General features: G+C 36.7%; 1 protein-coding gene across 1 annotated transcript in view; it reads right to left on the bottom strand.

Moving 5' to 3' along the window:
* WDPCP (WD repeat containing planar cell polarity effector) overlaps nucleotides 1–17,016 on the bottom strand; it is a gene marked incomplete at both ends in the record, with an annotated part of 270,224 nt that overhangs the window by 126,677 nt on the left and 126,531 nt on the right. Inside the window, one exon of the mRNA XM_079720396.1 lies at nucleotides 1,681–1,744. Coding sequence (XP_079576522.1) covers nucleotides 1,681–1,744 — 64 coding nt within the window. The remainder of the gene's footprint in view (nucleotides 1–1,680; nucleotides 1,745–17,016) is intronic.

Genomic DNA, 17,016 nt, shown 5'->3' with positions numbered 1-17,016 from the left:
TTGTTTAAGGCCTTAATGCTCTCTTAAGGCTCTTAATGCTTCCTTAAGGCAGATCTTGGGCTATAAATAAGCAAAGTTACATAGGAAGAATAAGGATGTAGCATTTTGATTGTTCACTTTTACAAATAAAAAGGAAAGTAAAATTATTTCTCTCACTCCCTTATTTTAGGTTTTTACCCTTTACTAGTAAAAATCCTTATGGGTTAGGGTTAGGGTTAGGGTTAGCCTATCAGCAGAAAGCCTATTTGGATTTAAACTAACATGGAGACTTTCTTTATATTGTTACTGCCTAACTGAGACTAAATACTGAAACAGATATGATTTGAAAAAAATTTATAAGATGGCTTTGATGATTATGTATTAATTAATAGCCAAAGCAGCAAAAATCACAGAGCAATATAATAATACATTGAGAAAGAAAGTTTACCAGACACTAAATATTTAAATACTCATCTCTTCAGTCCTTATCTTCGCTAGAAAAAAGACTGGGATTACAGACATAAAAAAAATAAAGAAATATGAAGAAAATCTACCTTTACTTGTGAGTAGTGTCAGAGGTGAGAAGGTGGAGATAAAGAGTGAAAGTCATTGGGGTCAGAAAATCTAAAGAGTGTTGTAATTAAATTTCTGACACTGTGATGTCTGCATGCATAGACTTTGGTGAAAATAATAAAATGTTCCCTTAATATACTAATATGCCTGATCAATTTGACCTAACAAAATACAGATGACCAACAAAAGGCTCATACATGTGAAGTAATTAGATTTTTTTCATGATCAATGAAAGCACAATTTAACTGAATGATGCAAAATTAGAATTTAAATAACAAATTCATTCCGAAGTCATGAACCCATATTAACATCTAAAGCATCAAAGCTTAATTTCAACTACAAAATGTCTTCATTTGTGCAGAAGATTCAGGTAAAAGAGCCTTCCAGAAGTTTTTGTTGTTTTCAAGAAGCTTTTGCTTCACTGTTTCATTGACAACAGTGAAATCTCTGTGGAGCAGAATATGCTGGAAAACCAGGAACCCCACCTTTGTTTATCTGATCTCACTGGACACTGTGGTGAAAGATCTTATAAAATAAGAACCTGATACAGAGCACAAAGATCTGTAAGAAACTGGTTGATTTTACTGTTCTGTAGCTAATAAATGGAGGACTAAAGCATATTTGAATTTATATCCTCTTGGATCCACTTTGCACTGTGGATACTTTAAAAATACAAGTGAGAACATTCATAATATGTTACTTCTCACTAAAATCTAAGAGACAAACTGAGCACATTCAAGATCTAGGGGACATGTTTTGCCCTAGGTCCTGATTTCTGAAGCTGTACTTCTTTAGAGAATGGATTAGAAAGACATTTAAGCTTGTTAGATACAAATGTGTCATCCCCTCACATCAACGTACATGAGGAGAAACGTTCAAGAATTATAAATTCTTAGAAAACTTAAAAAATCCTTTGGGTCTGGCAAGGAAAATGTCAACAAGTCAAAGGAGACTAGATGGCTATTGACCAGTTTCATGAAGGCAGAGCTGCAAGCCAGGATGGAATAATGCTTTCCCACCATGTGTTGAAGGCACAAATGACACTAATCCTTTTTAATGGTCACAAAAGCTGACAACTTACTCAGCCTTAGAACTGAAGGCACAAAATCATCTCTGGGAATGACTCACCATAAACAGGTCACGAGAACCAATGTCAACAGCTAACAGAAATGCCTTTTCAAATCTCTGGTACCTAAAAGGTAGAAAAGAAATGTTATATGTTGTGAACAAAACTACAGAAGAGGAGAGAGCAGTTTGTTTAATTTACTTATGTGTTACTGTTTTTGTTCTGATAAGAAAAATATTCTCAAACAGGAGGGACTTTGCCTGCTGGGATCTTCCCTATGTGAACTCTTACTGTACTTAGGAGAAGCTGAGGCACACAGCCCTGTGGAGGTGTTCAGTGCAACTTTCAAAGATAAACCTAACCAGATTAGGTGCTGCTGAATGTAGAGAAATAATAGCTTAGGAAATAATGTTTCTCATTATATTTTACTTTGTTGTGTTTTGTTATATAAGAGAAAAGTATGGGGATATGGAGAATATAGCAGGATAAGAGCAATTAATAAATCATATAATTATACTTTTATGTTTCTTAGGTAAAAGTTGAGAAGTCAAATGTTGCATTATTACAAAACTCTCATATTTGTGAGTTTGAAAAAATATGTTCTCCTCTGTTGTAAATGAAAATAATAAATGGTTTCTAAGATTTTTTTTTCTTGGAGTATAGTTGCTTTACACTGCCGTGTCAGTTTCTGCTGTATGTACAGCAAAGTGAATCAGCCATCCATATACAAATATCCCCTCTTTTTCGGATAAGTATTTTTTTAAGATACTACTTTTCTACTCTTTTATCCTATCTTTCCTTGAGGTAAAACTGAGAATTTTCTTTGTGAAAGTTTAATTTTAGGCTAAAATACATGAGAACAAACTTCAGTTTAAATTAATTGCCTCTGTAGAAATTTTAAAATCCTGAGAGAAAAGCATGTCACGAACATACAATTTGCACAGGATTTTGGAATGAAAGTTCATCTTTATTTTGTCTAAATGTTGAGACTTACATATAACTGTCAGTCTTTCTGACTCAAGAAACAAGAAGATAAATAACCAAGTTGTTCTCTGTTCTCTGTTTTATACTGTGAAATAAGATGGTATAAAATATAATGATGCACCACAACAAGAAAAGCCACCACAATGAGAAGCCTGCGCACTGCAATGAAGAGTAGCCCCTGCGTGCCAAAACTAGAGAAAAGCCCTCATGCAACAATGAAGACCTAATGCAGCCAAAAATAAATAAATAAATAATAAATTTATTTTAAAAAAATATAGGAGATTCCAAATAAAACGTGTCAGAAATGTAGAATATTAATTATTATTGACAGAGTACATACATTTATTAGTGAAATAGCTAATATAATTAAAATTCAAACACACGAGGCTTTTTATTATTCCATATGAGCTGGTAGGTCCAGAACCTGAAACACTTCACAATTTCCATGCTGTGTTTGATTACTGTTATCCCATCTCCTCCCTGGCTCTACTTACTAGTATCTCCAGTATTTGCTTGAATCCCTTTCAACTATGGGAGATCAGAAGAAAATTGTGTTTATTTTTGTTCCAGAAAGCTGAAGGATTCATTATATATACAGTGGAAGTGGGATGTAATGAGGAAGAAGACAGAGGATCAGCAAGTTGCACTACTCTTCCATACATTCACTGCTATCTTGCATTTGTTGCCAGATGTAGTAAATTAACAGTAGTAAATTATCCAGACTTAAAGATAAGTTCTTATCCTGTGTGCCCTTTTGGCCATATCTGACCCTATTAACTTCCCCTCCTTGAAACCCTCTCTTTCTTGCATTTGGAGATTCATTCTTTGTTTTCTCAATTCTTAGAATTCATCTTCTTAGTCTCCTTTTTAAGTTAATTTTTCTCTGTCTACTCCATGAAGTTTTCCCCAGTAACCTTACCCACTCCTATGGCATTGATAATTATATCAATGACCCATAAATCTCTAGAATCCATTTATTTCCTGAGCTCCAAACTCTTTATTTCCAGGAAACTCAAATTTAACATGTCTAATATGTCCACTGATACATAAATTTGGCAACCATATATATGATTAATTGAAATTGGTAAATATGAAATTAAGGTGGACAGGTCAGGAGGTACTCTTCATTCTAGGTGAGAGGTAATGATTAACATTATGATAAAATGAAAGAGTTGGCATTGGCATCTGGCAGTATGTTCAACCAAAAATATCAAAGAGCGCTCCCCAACTAGATTGCTTATAAAATATATGTTAAAGTACAACACAGGACTCTGAAAAAAGGGAAATTTCCAAGGGTACCACACTCTCAGTAAAAAAAATAACCAACTAACTGAAGTCCCTTGATTGAAACTACAGTAAGGATCCGTGAGCAGAGAGCAAAAATGGGGGGAAAAAAGGCAGAACTACTCTGGGCCATCACCCTCAGTAGACTGAGCCCTGAACAAGTCTCAAGGTAAAGGGGCTAAGCCTGAGACTTTTGATTAAGACATGGGCTAAAATGATCCCAGGTTATTAGTGCTCCTAACTTTGGTAGAAAAAATAAAAAGAAAACTTATGTCTGGATTAAAGCACTTTTGATAGAAGCCATCAGGATTGCCATAAATTAAAATAAAACAAGTATGAGTTCACAATGAAAGATCGCTGAATACAAAAGAAAACAAGCTACTGTGATGGAAAATTAGAAAATAAACAACAGATTTACTTCTCCAGGGATGTCAGATCATTGAATTATTAAAGTTAGAATATAAAATAATTCAGCATAAGATTTTAAAAGAAATAATTATGGAACCATGAAAATAAGCATACAACAGGATATAATAAAAAAAATTACCAGGTAGATTTTTTAAGAAATAAAATAGAACTTTTGGAAATGAAAACCTGAACTGGAGTTAAATAATTTGTCACAAAGAAAGAATTAGTGAAGTAAAAGAGGCATAAGTAAGGAATTATAGAAAATGTACAGAGAAATGAGAAAAAAATATAAAGAGAGATTAGCAATACAGAGAACATGGAAAAGTCTAACATGTCTAATCAGGTAATTAAGTTAAAGGCTGAGAATTTTCCAAAGCTGATATATGATATGAATCAATAAACACAAGAGGGACAATATATATCAAGCAGGATAAATTGAAAAGAATCTATAATTATGGACATCTGTAATGGAAATGCAGAACTCCAAAAATAAAAAGATATTAACTGCCAGAGAGAAGACAGATCACCTACAAAGGAACTACTGATACAAACAGACTGACATCAGACCTCTCAATGGCAACAATGGGATGTAGAGGACATTAGGGACATACTTTCAAATTATAGAGAGAAAATAAGCATTACTCTTATATAATATGACAGTGGAACTTTCAACAATTAGAGAAAAATAAAGACACTTCCAGATGTACAAAAACTGAAAGCATTCAACAGATCTTCAATAAAGGTACTTCTAGGGAACATAACTCAGGAAAAAGGAACATAACGATCCCAGAAGGAAGGTTTGAGAAGAAGGAATGGCTTCAGAAAAAAAGATTTGGTTAATATACAGGTAAATACACACAGACATACATTCACATACACAAATCGTCTGGTATTTTTAAGATCAGAAAATACTAATTACATATATCATGTAAATCAAGTGCTAAGGTCTTTGCTTTTTGTACTGTTGAAGATGATAATTGTTTGATTTTGGTAACTATGCATAGTCAGATTTCAAATAGTAACCACTAAAAGACTGTATAAATTGCTCGAATAGCAGTATAGGTAGAGTGGGGTTGAGGCTGAGTGAATTGAAAAAGAAAAAAATTCAAGAAGTATTAAAAAAAAACCAAGAACAGTGGATCTATGCTGGTGCCCTGGTGAAAACAACAACTGAGAGACAACAGGGCCAGTTGCCGGCATACCCACAGTTAAGGTGCGGCCAAGAGCAGTGCCAACAACCATGTAATCTGAGAGCTTGCACAACGGGTAAAAGGTGACACAACAGAGCACACCCAGGTGAGCAGCTCCAGAGGAGGAATACTCAGTGGCTTCTCTCCCAGTGGGAGTGCTCCAATCCCACCTACCTCACACCACAGGTCAGAACACAGGCAAGAAACAGATCTGGGGGCCTCTACTCCAGCAACTAGGGAGCAGACCATGCCCCTGTCAAGGCAGTGACAACCACAGAGCATGTCTAATATGTCCACTGTCAATTTGGCAACCATATATATGATTAATTGAAATTGGAAAAAATGAAATTAAGGTGGACAGGTTAGAAGGTACTCTTCTTTCTAGGTGAGTAATGATTAACATTATGATAAAATGAAAGAATTGGCATTGGCATCTGGCAGTATGGACAACCAAAAATATCAAAGGGCGCTCCCAACTATAGATTGCTTAGAAAATATATGTTAAAGTACAACATAGGGCTCTAAAGAAAGGAGATTTCCAAGGGTACCACACTCTCAACCAAAAAATAACCAACAAAGTCCCTTGATTGAAACTAGAGTAAGAATCCCTGAGCAAAGAGCAAAAATGGGGGTGGGGGAGGCAGAACTACTCTGGACAGTAGTCAAAGAATGGGATGTAGAAGATAGTAGGGACATATTTTCAAATTATAAAGAGAGGATAAGCATTACTCTTGTACAGAATTTGAAAAAGAACAGATACATGTATATATATAACTGAATCACTTTGCTGTACACCTGATCATAATATTATCAGTCAGCGATACTCCAATATAAAATACAAAGTTAAAACAAAAAGGAAAATTCTAAAGATGCTACCAGAAAACTACCAGAGCTCATCAATGAATTTAGTACAGTCGCAGGATACAAGATTAATACACAGAAATCTCTTGCATTCCTATATGCTAACAACAAAAGATCAGAAAGATAAATTAAGGAGACAATCCCATTTACCATCACATCAAAAAGAATAAAATACTTAGTAATAAACCTACCTATGGAGGCAAAAGACCTGTACTCAGAAAACTACAAGGTGCTGATGAAAGAAATGAAAGATGACACAAACAGATGGAGAGATATACCATGTTCTTGGATTAGAAGAATCAATATTGTCAAAGTGACAGTACTACCCAAGGCAATCTACAGATTCAATGTAATCCCTATCAAATTACCAATGGCATTTTTCACAGAACTAGAACAAAAAATCTTAAAATTTGTATGGCTACACAAAAGACCTGAATAGCCAAAGTAATCTTGGTTCCTTGACATCAGGATATCCTACAAAGCTACAGTCATCAGAAAAGTATGATACTGGCACAAAAACAGAAATATAGATCAATGGAACAGGATAGAAAGCTCAGAGATAAACCCACAAACCTATGGTCAACTAACCTATGACAAAGGACGCAAGACTACACAAGTGAAGAAAGACAGTCTTTTCAATAAATGGTGCTGGGAAAACTGGACAGCTACATGTAAAAGAATGAAATTAGAACATTCTCTATCACCATACACAAAAATAAACTCAAAATGGATCAAAGACCTAAATGTAAGGCTGGTCACTCTAACACTCTTAGAGGAAAATGTAGGCAGAACATGCTCTGACATAAATCGCAGCAACAAGTTTTTGAATCCACCTCCTAGAGCAATGAAAATAAAAACAAAACTGAACAAATGGGACCTAATTAAACTTAAAAGCTTTTGCACAGTGAAGGAAACCATCAACAAAACAAAAAGACAACCCACAGAATGGGAGAAAATATTTGCAAACAAAGCGACTAACAAGGGATTAATCTCCAAAATATACAAATAGCTCATGCAGCTCAATATAAAAAAAACAACCCAATCAAAAACTGGGCGGAAGATCTAAATAGACATTTCTCCAAAGAAGACATACAGATGGCAAAATGCGGATGAAAAGATGCTCAATGTCACAAATTATTAGAAAATTGCAACTCAAAACTATAATGAGATACCGCCTCATACTAGTCAGAATGGCCATCATCAAAAAATCTAAAAACAGTAAATGCAGCAGAGAGTGTGGAGAAAACAGAACCCTCCTACCCTGCTGGTGGGAATGTAAATTGGTACAACCATTATGGAGAGAAGTATGGAGGTTCCTTAAAATGGAACTACCATATGACCCAGCAATCCCACTCCTGGGCATGTATCCAGAGAAAACCATAATTTGAAAAGATACATGCACCCCAATGTTCACTGCAGCACTGTTTACAATAACCAAGACATGGAAGCAACTTAAATGCCTATTGGCAGAGGAATGGATAAAGAAGGTGTGGTATATATATACAATAGAATATTACTCAGCCATAAAAAGGAACAAAATAGGACTTCCCTGGTGGCTCAGTGGTTGAGAATCTGCCTGCCAATGCAGGGGACCTGGGTTCAATCCCTGGTCTGCAAAGATCCCACATGCCGTGGAGCAACTAAGCCTGTGCACCACAACTACTGAGCCTGCGCTCTAGAGCCCACGAGCCACAATTACTGAGCCCACATGCTTCAACTACTGAAGCCTGTGTGCCTAGAGCCCATGCTCTGCAACAAGAGAAGCCACTGCAATGAGAAGCCTGTGCACCGCAACGAAGAGTAGCCCCCCACTCGCCACAACTAGAGAAAGCCTGCGCGCAGCAACAAAGACCCAATGCGGCCAAATAAATAAATAAATAAATAGAACAAAATAATGCCATTTGCAGCAACATGGATAGACCTAGAGATTATCATACTGAGTGAAGTAAGTCAGACAAAGACAAATATCATACAATATGACTTATATGTGGAATCTAAAAGAAAATGGTACAAATGAACTTATTTAGAAAACAGAAATAGATTCACAGATATAGAAAACAAACTTATGATTACCAGGAGTGAAAAGGGGGGCAGGGATAAATTGGGAGATTGAGAATGACATATACATAATACTATATATAAAATAGATAACCGGGCTTCCCTGGTGGCGCAGTGGTTGAGAGTCTGCCTGCCGATGCAGGGGACACGGGTTCGTGCCCCGGTCTGGGAAGATCCCACATGCCGCGGAGCGGCTGGGCCCGTGAGCCATGGCTGCTGAGCCTGCGCGTCCGGAGCCTGTGCTTTGCAACGGGAGAGGCCACAACAATGAGAGGCCCACATACCGCAAAAAAAAAAAAAAAAATAGATAACCAATAAGGACCCTACTGTAGAGCACAGGGAACCCTACTCAATACTCTCTAATGTCCTATATGGGAAGAGAATATAAAAAAGAGTGGATATATTTATATGTATAACTGATTCACTTTAGTGTACACCTGAAACTAACACAACATTGTAAATCAACTATACTCCAATAAAAATTTAAACAAGTAAAAATAAAAAACAAGAAAGGAATAAAAGGAAGCACAGGAAAATAGAAAGCACAAAGGAAGACAGAAACAGCTCAATATAAAAATAATCATATACGTGGACTAAACTCACCAGTGTAAAGACACAGTATCAAACTGGAAAAGTAAAATCCGGTTTTATATTATTTATAAAAGCCACATCTAAATCATACAGACAAAGAAGGTTAAAAGTAAAAGGATAGAAGAAAATAGAAGACAATTATTGATAAGAATGTAAAGTAATGCAGCCACTTTGGGAAAAAGTTTGGCAGTTTCTGAAAATATTACACATAAATTTGACATACAATTACATTCAATTTCATGGCAATTCCTAGGTATCTACCCAAGGGAAATGAAACATACCCCAGAGAGACTTACACTCATGTATACATAGCAACATTATTCATAATAGCTTAAAAGTAGAAACAATCCTAAATGTCAATCAACTGATGAACGAACGAATTAAAATACGGTATATCCAAACAATAAAGCATGTTTCAGCAATAAAAAGGAATGAAGCACTGATACATACTACAAAATAGATGAACTAAAAAATATTACGTTAACAGTTAAAGAAGCAATATTGTATGATTCTATCTATATGAAATGTCCAAAAAGGATAAATCTATAGACAGAAAGCAGATTTGTGGTTGGCTAGGGTTGGGAAAAGGGAGTGACTACAAATGGGCATGAGGGATCTTCTTGGGATAAAGGAAATGTTTAAAATTAGATCAAGATAATGGTTTACAAATCTGAAAACTTACTAAAAATCATTGAATTGTAGAATTAAGTGAATAAATTCTATGGTAGTTAAATTAAACCTCAATAAAGTTTTCTTGTAAAAAAGCTAAGGTAGCTATATAATCAGATAAATGGTTTTTTGAAAAAAATTATTAGAGATAGAAAGAGTAAGAACAAAATAATAAAGGTTTCATGTCTCCAGGAAGATACAAAAATTCTAGACTGGATGCATTTAATAAAATAGGCTAAAAATATATAGATCAAATCTCTGATAGAATTAAAATAAATAATGAGCCCACCAACAAAGGGGAAAGTTCAAAAGTTATATCTGAATTTTTGCTAGGCCAAGCAGTAAAAAAAATTCATAAAGAAATAGAAGTCTTAAACAACATAAATTACACAGCTGGATTTACTGGATACATAGAACTTGTCACTCACAAATTAGTGGATACACATCTTCCTCAAACACACATGGAATCCTTACAAAATTATGTTAGTAAATAAAAAAGCATGTCTCAATAAATTTTAAGGAATAATATATACAATGAATCTGTCAACAATGCAGTTTTTGATAGAAAGATAAGCAATAAATCCATATGCATTTAGAAACTAAAATGTCATTAGTCAAAGAAAAATTATAATAGAAATTTTAAAATACTTAGAAGTAATTGAAAAACTTGAGCAAATGAGACACTTGAAGGGAAATTCGTAGCCTTAAGTGTTTGTATTAAGAAAAGAAGAAAGGTTAAAAATTGATGAGCTAAATATCCCATTTAATAATTTAGACAAAAATAGAATAATCTCAAAAAGACAGTGGAATAAATGTCTGAAGTACTCAAAGGAAATAAGACTGTCACACAGATTCTATATTCAGCAAAAAGTATCTTTCAAGAATGAAGGTGACATAAAGACATTTTCAAGGAAAAAACACCTCTAAGATATGTATCTCCAGTAGGACTGAAGTGTAGGAAGGGCGAAAGGAAGTTCTTTAGGCTAAAATAAATGATATCAGATGGAAACTTCAGTTCTTCAATAAATAATGCAAAGTACTACAAGTGATCAAAGTAAAGAAGATCATTTCCTTTATTTCTTTAACATACATATGTCTGTTTTAAGCAAAAATTATAAAATTGTTTTGTGGGGGTTATAACATATGTAGGTAATATATGTGGCAACTATAGCATAAAGCAGGAGTCCCCAACCTTTTTGTCACCAGGGACCAGTTTCATGGAAGACAATTTTTCCATAGACCGGGTTGGGGGTGGGGATGGTTTTGGGAGGATGCAAGCACATTACATTTATTGTGCATTTTATTTCTATTATTATTACATTGTAATATATAATGAAATAATTATACAACTTACCATAATGCAGAATCAGTGGCCCTGAGCTTATTTTCCTGCAACTAGATGGTCCCATCTAGGGGTGATGGGAGACAGTGACACCTGAAGTGTGTTGCTTATGTCCAGTCTACTCCGTAAGATGCAGCTTAATTGTCACTTGCCACTCACTGATAGGTTTTTGACATGAGTCTGCAAGCAGTTGATTTATTATGGACTCTGTGCAGTCAAACCTCTCTGCTAATGATAATCAATATTTGCAGCCGCTCCCCAGCACTAGCATCACCGCCTCAGCTCTACCTCAGATCATCAGGCATTAGATTCTCATAAGGAGCGTACAACCTAGATCCCTCACATGCACAGTTCACAGTAGGGTTTGCACTCCTATGAGAATCTAATGCCACCACTGATCTGCAGAGCTCAGGCGGTAATGCGAGTGATGGGGAGCGGCTGTAAATACAAATGAAGCTTCGCTCACTCACGCGCTGTTCACTTCCTGCTGTGTGGCCTGGTTCCTAACAGGCCACAGACTGGTAGTGGTCCATGGTCTGGGGACTGGGGACCCCTGGCATAAAGGATGAAGTGAGGTGGGTAAATGAACCAGTTGACATGTAAGATTTCTACATTTTACATGAAATAGTACTATATTAACTCTAAGTAGACTGTGGAACATTATGGATATTTAATGTAACCCTTAGAGCAGCTAAAAAGTATAATGCAAAGAGCTATAGCTAAAAAAGCAAACAGATAAATTAAAACAAAATTCTGAAAAATATTCAAATAATCAAAAAGAAGGAAAGAAGGAACAGAGGAACAAATATTAGAAGAGATAAACAGAAAACAAAAAAAATGGTAGATTGACTTTCAACCACATCAATAATTACATAAATATTAATGGGTTGAACACTCCAATAAAAAGACAAAGATTGTTAGAATGGATAAAAAAAGCAAAACTCAACTATATGCTGTTTATAAGAAATACACTGTAAATATACAGACACAGTGTGAAAGTAAATGGATGGATAACAGTGAGTATAAGAATGCTAGAATGGCTAAAATTATCAGATAAAATAGACTTCAAAACAAAGAGTAGTGTCAAAGACAAGGAGGCATAACGGGAATACACAACAATCATAATGTCTCCAGGGTGAGCTGCAGTTGCCTCCTGCCTCTCCAGGAGAATCTCCAAGATGAGCAGGTAGGTCTGACCCAGGCTCCTAGCAGATTACTGCTTCTGTCTTGGGTCCTGGAGCATGTGAGATTTTGTGTGTGCCCTTTAAGAGTGAAGTCTCTATTTCCCCCAGCCCTCTAGGACTCCCAAAAGTAAGCCCTTCTCGCCTTCAAAGCCAAATGCTCTGGGGTCTCATCTTCCCAGTACAGGACCCTTGGGCTGGGAAGCCTGATACAGGGCTTGGACTTCTCACTCCTTTGGAGAACCTCTGCAGTTGTAATTATTCTCATTTTTGTGGGTTATCCACCCACGGGTGTGGGACTTGACTACAGCATGACTCCACCCCTACTACCTTTCTTATTGTGGCTCCTTCTTTATATCTTTAGTTGTATTAGATCTTTTCTGATAGGTTCTGGTCTTTTTAATCAATGGTTCTGCAAATAGGTGTGACCTGGTTTGCTTTTAAGAGGAGATGAGCCCAGGTTTTTGTTTTTTTTTTAAGGAACATCTATCTATCTATCTATCTATCTATCTATCTATCTATTTATGGGTGTTGGGTCTTTGTTGCTGCCCACAGGCTTTCTCTAGTTGCGGCAAGTGGGGGCTACTCTGCGGTGCTTGGGCTTCTCATTGCGGTTGCTTCTCATTGCGGAGCATGGGCTCTAGGTGCGTGGGCTCAGTAGTTGTGGCATGTGGGCTCAGTAATTGTGGCTTGTGGGCGAGCACAGGCTCAGTAGTTGTGGCGCATGGGCTTAGTTGCTCCGTGGCATGTGGGATCTTCCTGGACCAGGGCTCCGAACCTGTGTCCCCTGTGTTGGCAGGCAGATTCTTAACCACTGCACCACCAGGGAAGTCCCAAGCCCAGGGTTTTTCTACTCTGCCATCTTAGCTGATCTCCCATGGACCGTACTGTTTAATTTCCATATGTTTGAGAATTTTCAGTTTTGCTTCCATTATTGATTTCTAGCATAATTTTACTATGGTAAAAAAAGTATGCTTTGTGCGATTTCTATCTTTTTAAATTCATTAAGACTTGTTTTATGTTCTAATAGTGGTCTATGCTGGTGAATCTTCCATGCTCACTTTAGAAGAATGTTACTCTGCTGCTGTGTGTAGAGTCCTCTATATGTGTCTGTTAGATCTAGTCAGTGTATACTGTTGTTCAAGCCCTGTATTTCCCTATTCATCTTCTATGTAGATGTGTCATCCAGTATTGAAACGGGTGATGAAGTTTCCAACTATCATTGTACAGCTTTCTACTCCCTTCCATTCCATCACTGTTTGCTTCATATGTTTCGGATCTCTGTTATTTTGGGGCACAGATGTTTTAATTTTATTATGTCTTCTTGATGCACTGTCCCTTTAAGGATAATGTTGTTCTTTACCTCTTCTAAAACGTTTTTACTGATGCCTATTTTGTCTGATGTTAGTAAAGCCACCCTATCTTGCTTTTGCTTGGAATATATTTTTCCATCCATTTATTTTCAACCTATTTATGTCTTTGAGTCTACAGTGAGCCCCTTCTAGACAACATACAGTTGGATCACATTTTTTTCCACTCTTTCAATCTCTGTACTTTAATTGATGGGATTAATCCATTTTCATGTGTGATTACTGATAAAGAAGCTCTTAGTTCTGCCATTTTACTATTTATTTTCTACATCTATCATTTTGTCCCGTAATTCTTGCAATACTGCCTTCTTTTCCATATGATTTATTTTTTCTAATGTACCATTTTGATCCTTCTCTTTTCCTCTTTTATATTTATTTTAGTTATTTCATTAGTGATTACCCTAAGGATTACAATATCTAAATTTATAACAATCTAAGTTTAAATTATACCAACTTAACTTTAATAGCATACAAAACTTTACTTCTATATAGGTCTATCCTCTCCTTTATGTTATTATTGTCACAAAGTTATCTGTTTAAATACTGTGTGCCCATTAACAGAATTACAATTTTTGTTGCACTCATTGTTTTTAAAATCAGATGGGGAAAAAAGAAGAGTTACAAACCAAAAATATAATAATACTGGCTGTTATATTTACTTACATAGTTTTCTTTCCTTGTATTGTTTATTTCTTTGTATTGCTTTGAAATACAGTCCTTTCATTTCAGACTGAAGGATCCTTTTTAGTATTTCTTATAAGGCAGGTCAACTAGCAGTAAACTTCCTCAGCTTTTATCTGGGAATATCTTAATTTTCCTTCATTTTTAAAGGATAGTATTGCCAGGTGTAGAATTCTTGATTGATTTTTTTTTCTTTATATACTTCAAATGTGATCCTGCTACCTTTTGCCTTCCATGGTTTCTAATGAAAAAAATCAGCTGTTAATCTTATTGAGGATCTCTTCTACAAAACCAGTTGCTTTTTGCTTGCTGCTTTCAAGATTCTGTCTTTGGTTTTTGACATTTTGAATGATGTGGATTTCTTTGGGTTGATTCTACTTGAATTTCATCGTGTTTCTTGGACATGTAGATTCCTGCAGTTAGTCTAAATTTTCTTCTCCTTCTAAGACTCCCATAATGCATACGCTTGATGGCATCCCACATGTCCCTCGGGTTCTGTTCTTTTTTTTTTTTTTCATCCTTTTTCCTCTCATGTGATAATTTTAATTGTCCTATTTTAACATTCACCACTGATTCTTTCTTCTGCCTTCTCAAATCTGCTGTTGAGCCCATCTGGTGAATTTTTCTTTTCAGCTCCAAATTTTCTATTTGGTTCCTTTTAATTATTTCAATCTCTTTACTGATATTCTCTATCTGATAAGAAATCATTCTGATCTCCTTTACATCATTGTCTATCATTTCCTTTACCTCTCTAAGCTTATGTAAGACAGCTGATTTAAAGTCTTAGTCTAAATAGAAAGGCAGACATAGAGAACGGACGTGTGGGCACAGCGGGGGGAAGGGGAGGGTGGGATGAACTGGGAGATTAGATTTGACATAAATACTCTACCATGTGTAAAACAGATAGCTAGTGGGAGCCTGCTGTATAGCACAGGGAGCTCAGCTCAGTGCTCTGTGAAGACCTAGAAGTGGGATGGTGGGTGAGGGAGGTCCACGAGGGAGGGGATATATGTATACATATAGCTGATTCACTTCACTGTACAGGAGAAACTAATACAACATTGTAAAGCAATTATACTCCAATAAAAAAAATAAAGTTTTAATCTAGTAAAGCCCAATGTCTGTGCTTCCCCAGGGATGCTATTTTTTTTTTCCTTGTGAATGGGCCATACTTTCCTGTTTCTTTGTATGCCTTTAAATTTTTGCTGGAAATAAGATATTTTGAATATAATAATGTGATAACTCTGGAAATCAGATTCTTCCAGGTTTTACTGTTGTTGCTTTTGAGGGTAGTCATCTATTTGTTTAGTGACATTCTCAAACTATTTTTGCAAAGCCTATATTCCTTGTCATGTGTGATCACTGAAATCTGTTTCATTATCTCAGCAATCAGCCAGATACTTTTAACATCCTGACAGACTGATGTGACAGATTTTTTTTAAAAATTCTAAAGCAACAAACAATTCTCTCAGTCTTTGTAGATTGCCTCTGAGCTAAGGCATGCTTTCACTACTTAGCCAGGCTACCTATGTACAATTCAGCCTCAGAATTCAATTCTTTTTTTTTTTTTTTTTGAGGTACGCGGGCCTCTTACTGTTGTGGCCTCTCCCGTCGCGGAGCACAGGCTCCGGACGCGCAGGCCCAGCGGCCATGGCTCACAGGCCCAGCCACTCCGTGGCACGTGGGATCCTCCCGGACCGGGGCATGAACCCGCGTCCCCTGCATCGGCAGGCAGACTCTCAACCACTGCGCCACCAGGGAAGCCCAGAATTCAATTCTTGCTGTGCAGAGCCCAAAGGTCCTCCAGAGTTTTAAGTCTGCGGTTCTCTCCGGTCTTTTATGAGCATGCATCCTGTTGTGGGCATGTGTGTTGATTCTCTGGTATATGAGGTAGTCCTTCAAGAACTTTATTCCCCCCAAAATCTTCACCTTAGCCTTCTCTTTCTCAGGTCTTTACATCTGTCTGCTGCTTTCCCCACTCTCCATACCTTGCCTGAGAGACAGCTATGCATATTATGTCTTGAAGTGCTTTTGACATACACAAATCCTTTTGCCAAAGATGCTGTTCCAGCCTGAGGGAGGTGAAACGAAGCCAAGCTTCTGCACTGGTCCCTCTGGAAACCACACGTCTGGTCAAAATTCATGACCAGTTTTTGAGAAAAAGATCCATTGTTGCCCTCTGGCACCAGCTAGCTGACACCAGAAATGCTGGCCACTGTCACACTGGGGAATGGGGGATGGCAGACAGGTAAACAAAAATGCAACAATGCTTTCTTACCAAAAGTTAGCAGTCTCTGTCTTCAGTAAGCACTCCCCTGATTACAAGTTTTAAAAATTAGATTCTAGAGTTTTTAAAAAGTTAATTTTGTCAGTTTTTGTTTGCTTAATGTTTGCTTCACTGAGGGATTGATTCTTGGAGCTCCCTACTCTGCTGTTTTCATGATGTCTCTCCCACTTCTATTTATAGACCCCAACGTGGCATTCATGAGAATATCGCTCTGAGATCTCCTACTAAAGGGAGTGTAACTGACAGCCCCAGCTGTTCCATTTTGAAATGTGTCATTGTATTTTTGTGTTAAGGCTACACTTTCCACAAGCTGCTCCTAGGAAACAAATGAGGGCAGTAAGGGATACTAAGGCAGTCCTGTTCTTGACATCAGATTCTTCGAGTGGCAATATTGGCTTGAGGGCTCCAGAGAGCCAAACCAAACCTTCCTTTGAACTGTTCTGTGGTGTACTGGAGTGAGGGTGGAGGCTGTGGATGGGCAGTGTTTAGTAA

This window comes from Hyperoodon ampullatus, assembly GCF_949752795.1.
Source record: "Hyperoodon ampullatus genome assembly, chromosome: 15".
NCBI classification, from domain to species: Eukaryota; Metazoa; Chordata; class Mammalia; order Artiodactyla; family Ziphiidae; genus Hyperoodon; species Hyperoodon ampullatus.
This window is presented reverse-complemented; position numbering and strand designations above follow the sequence as displayed.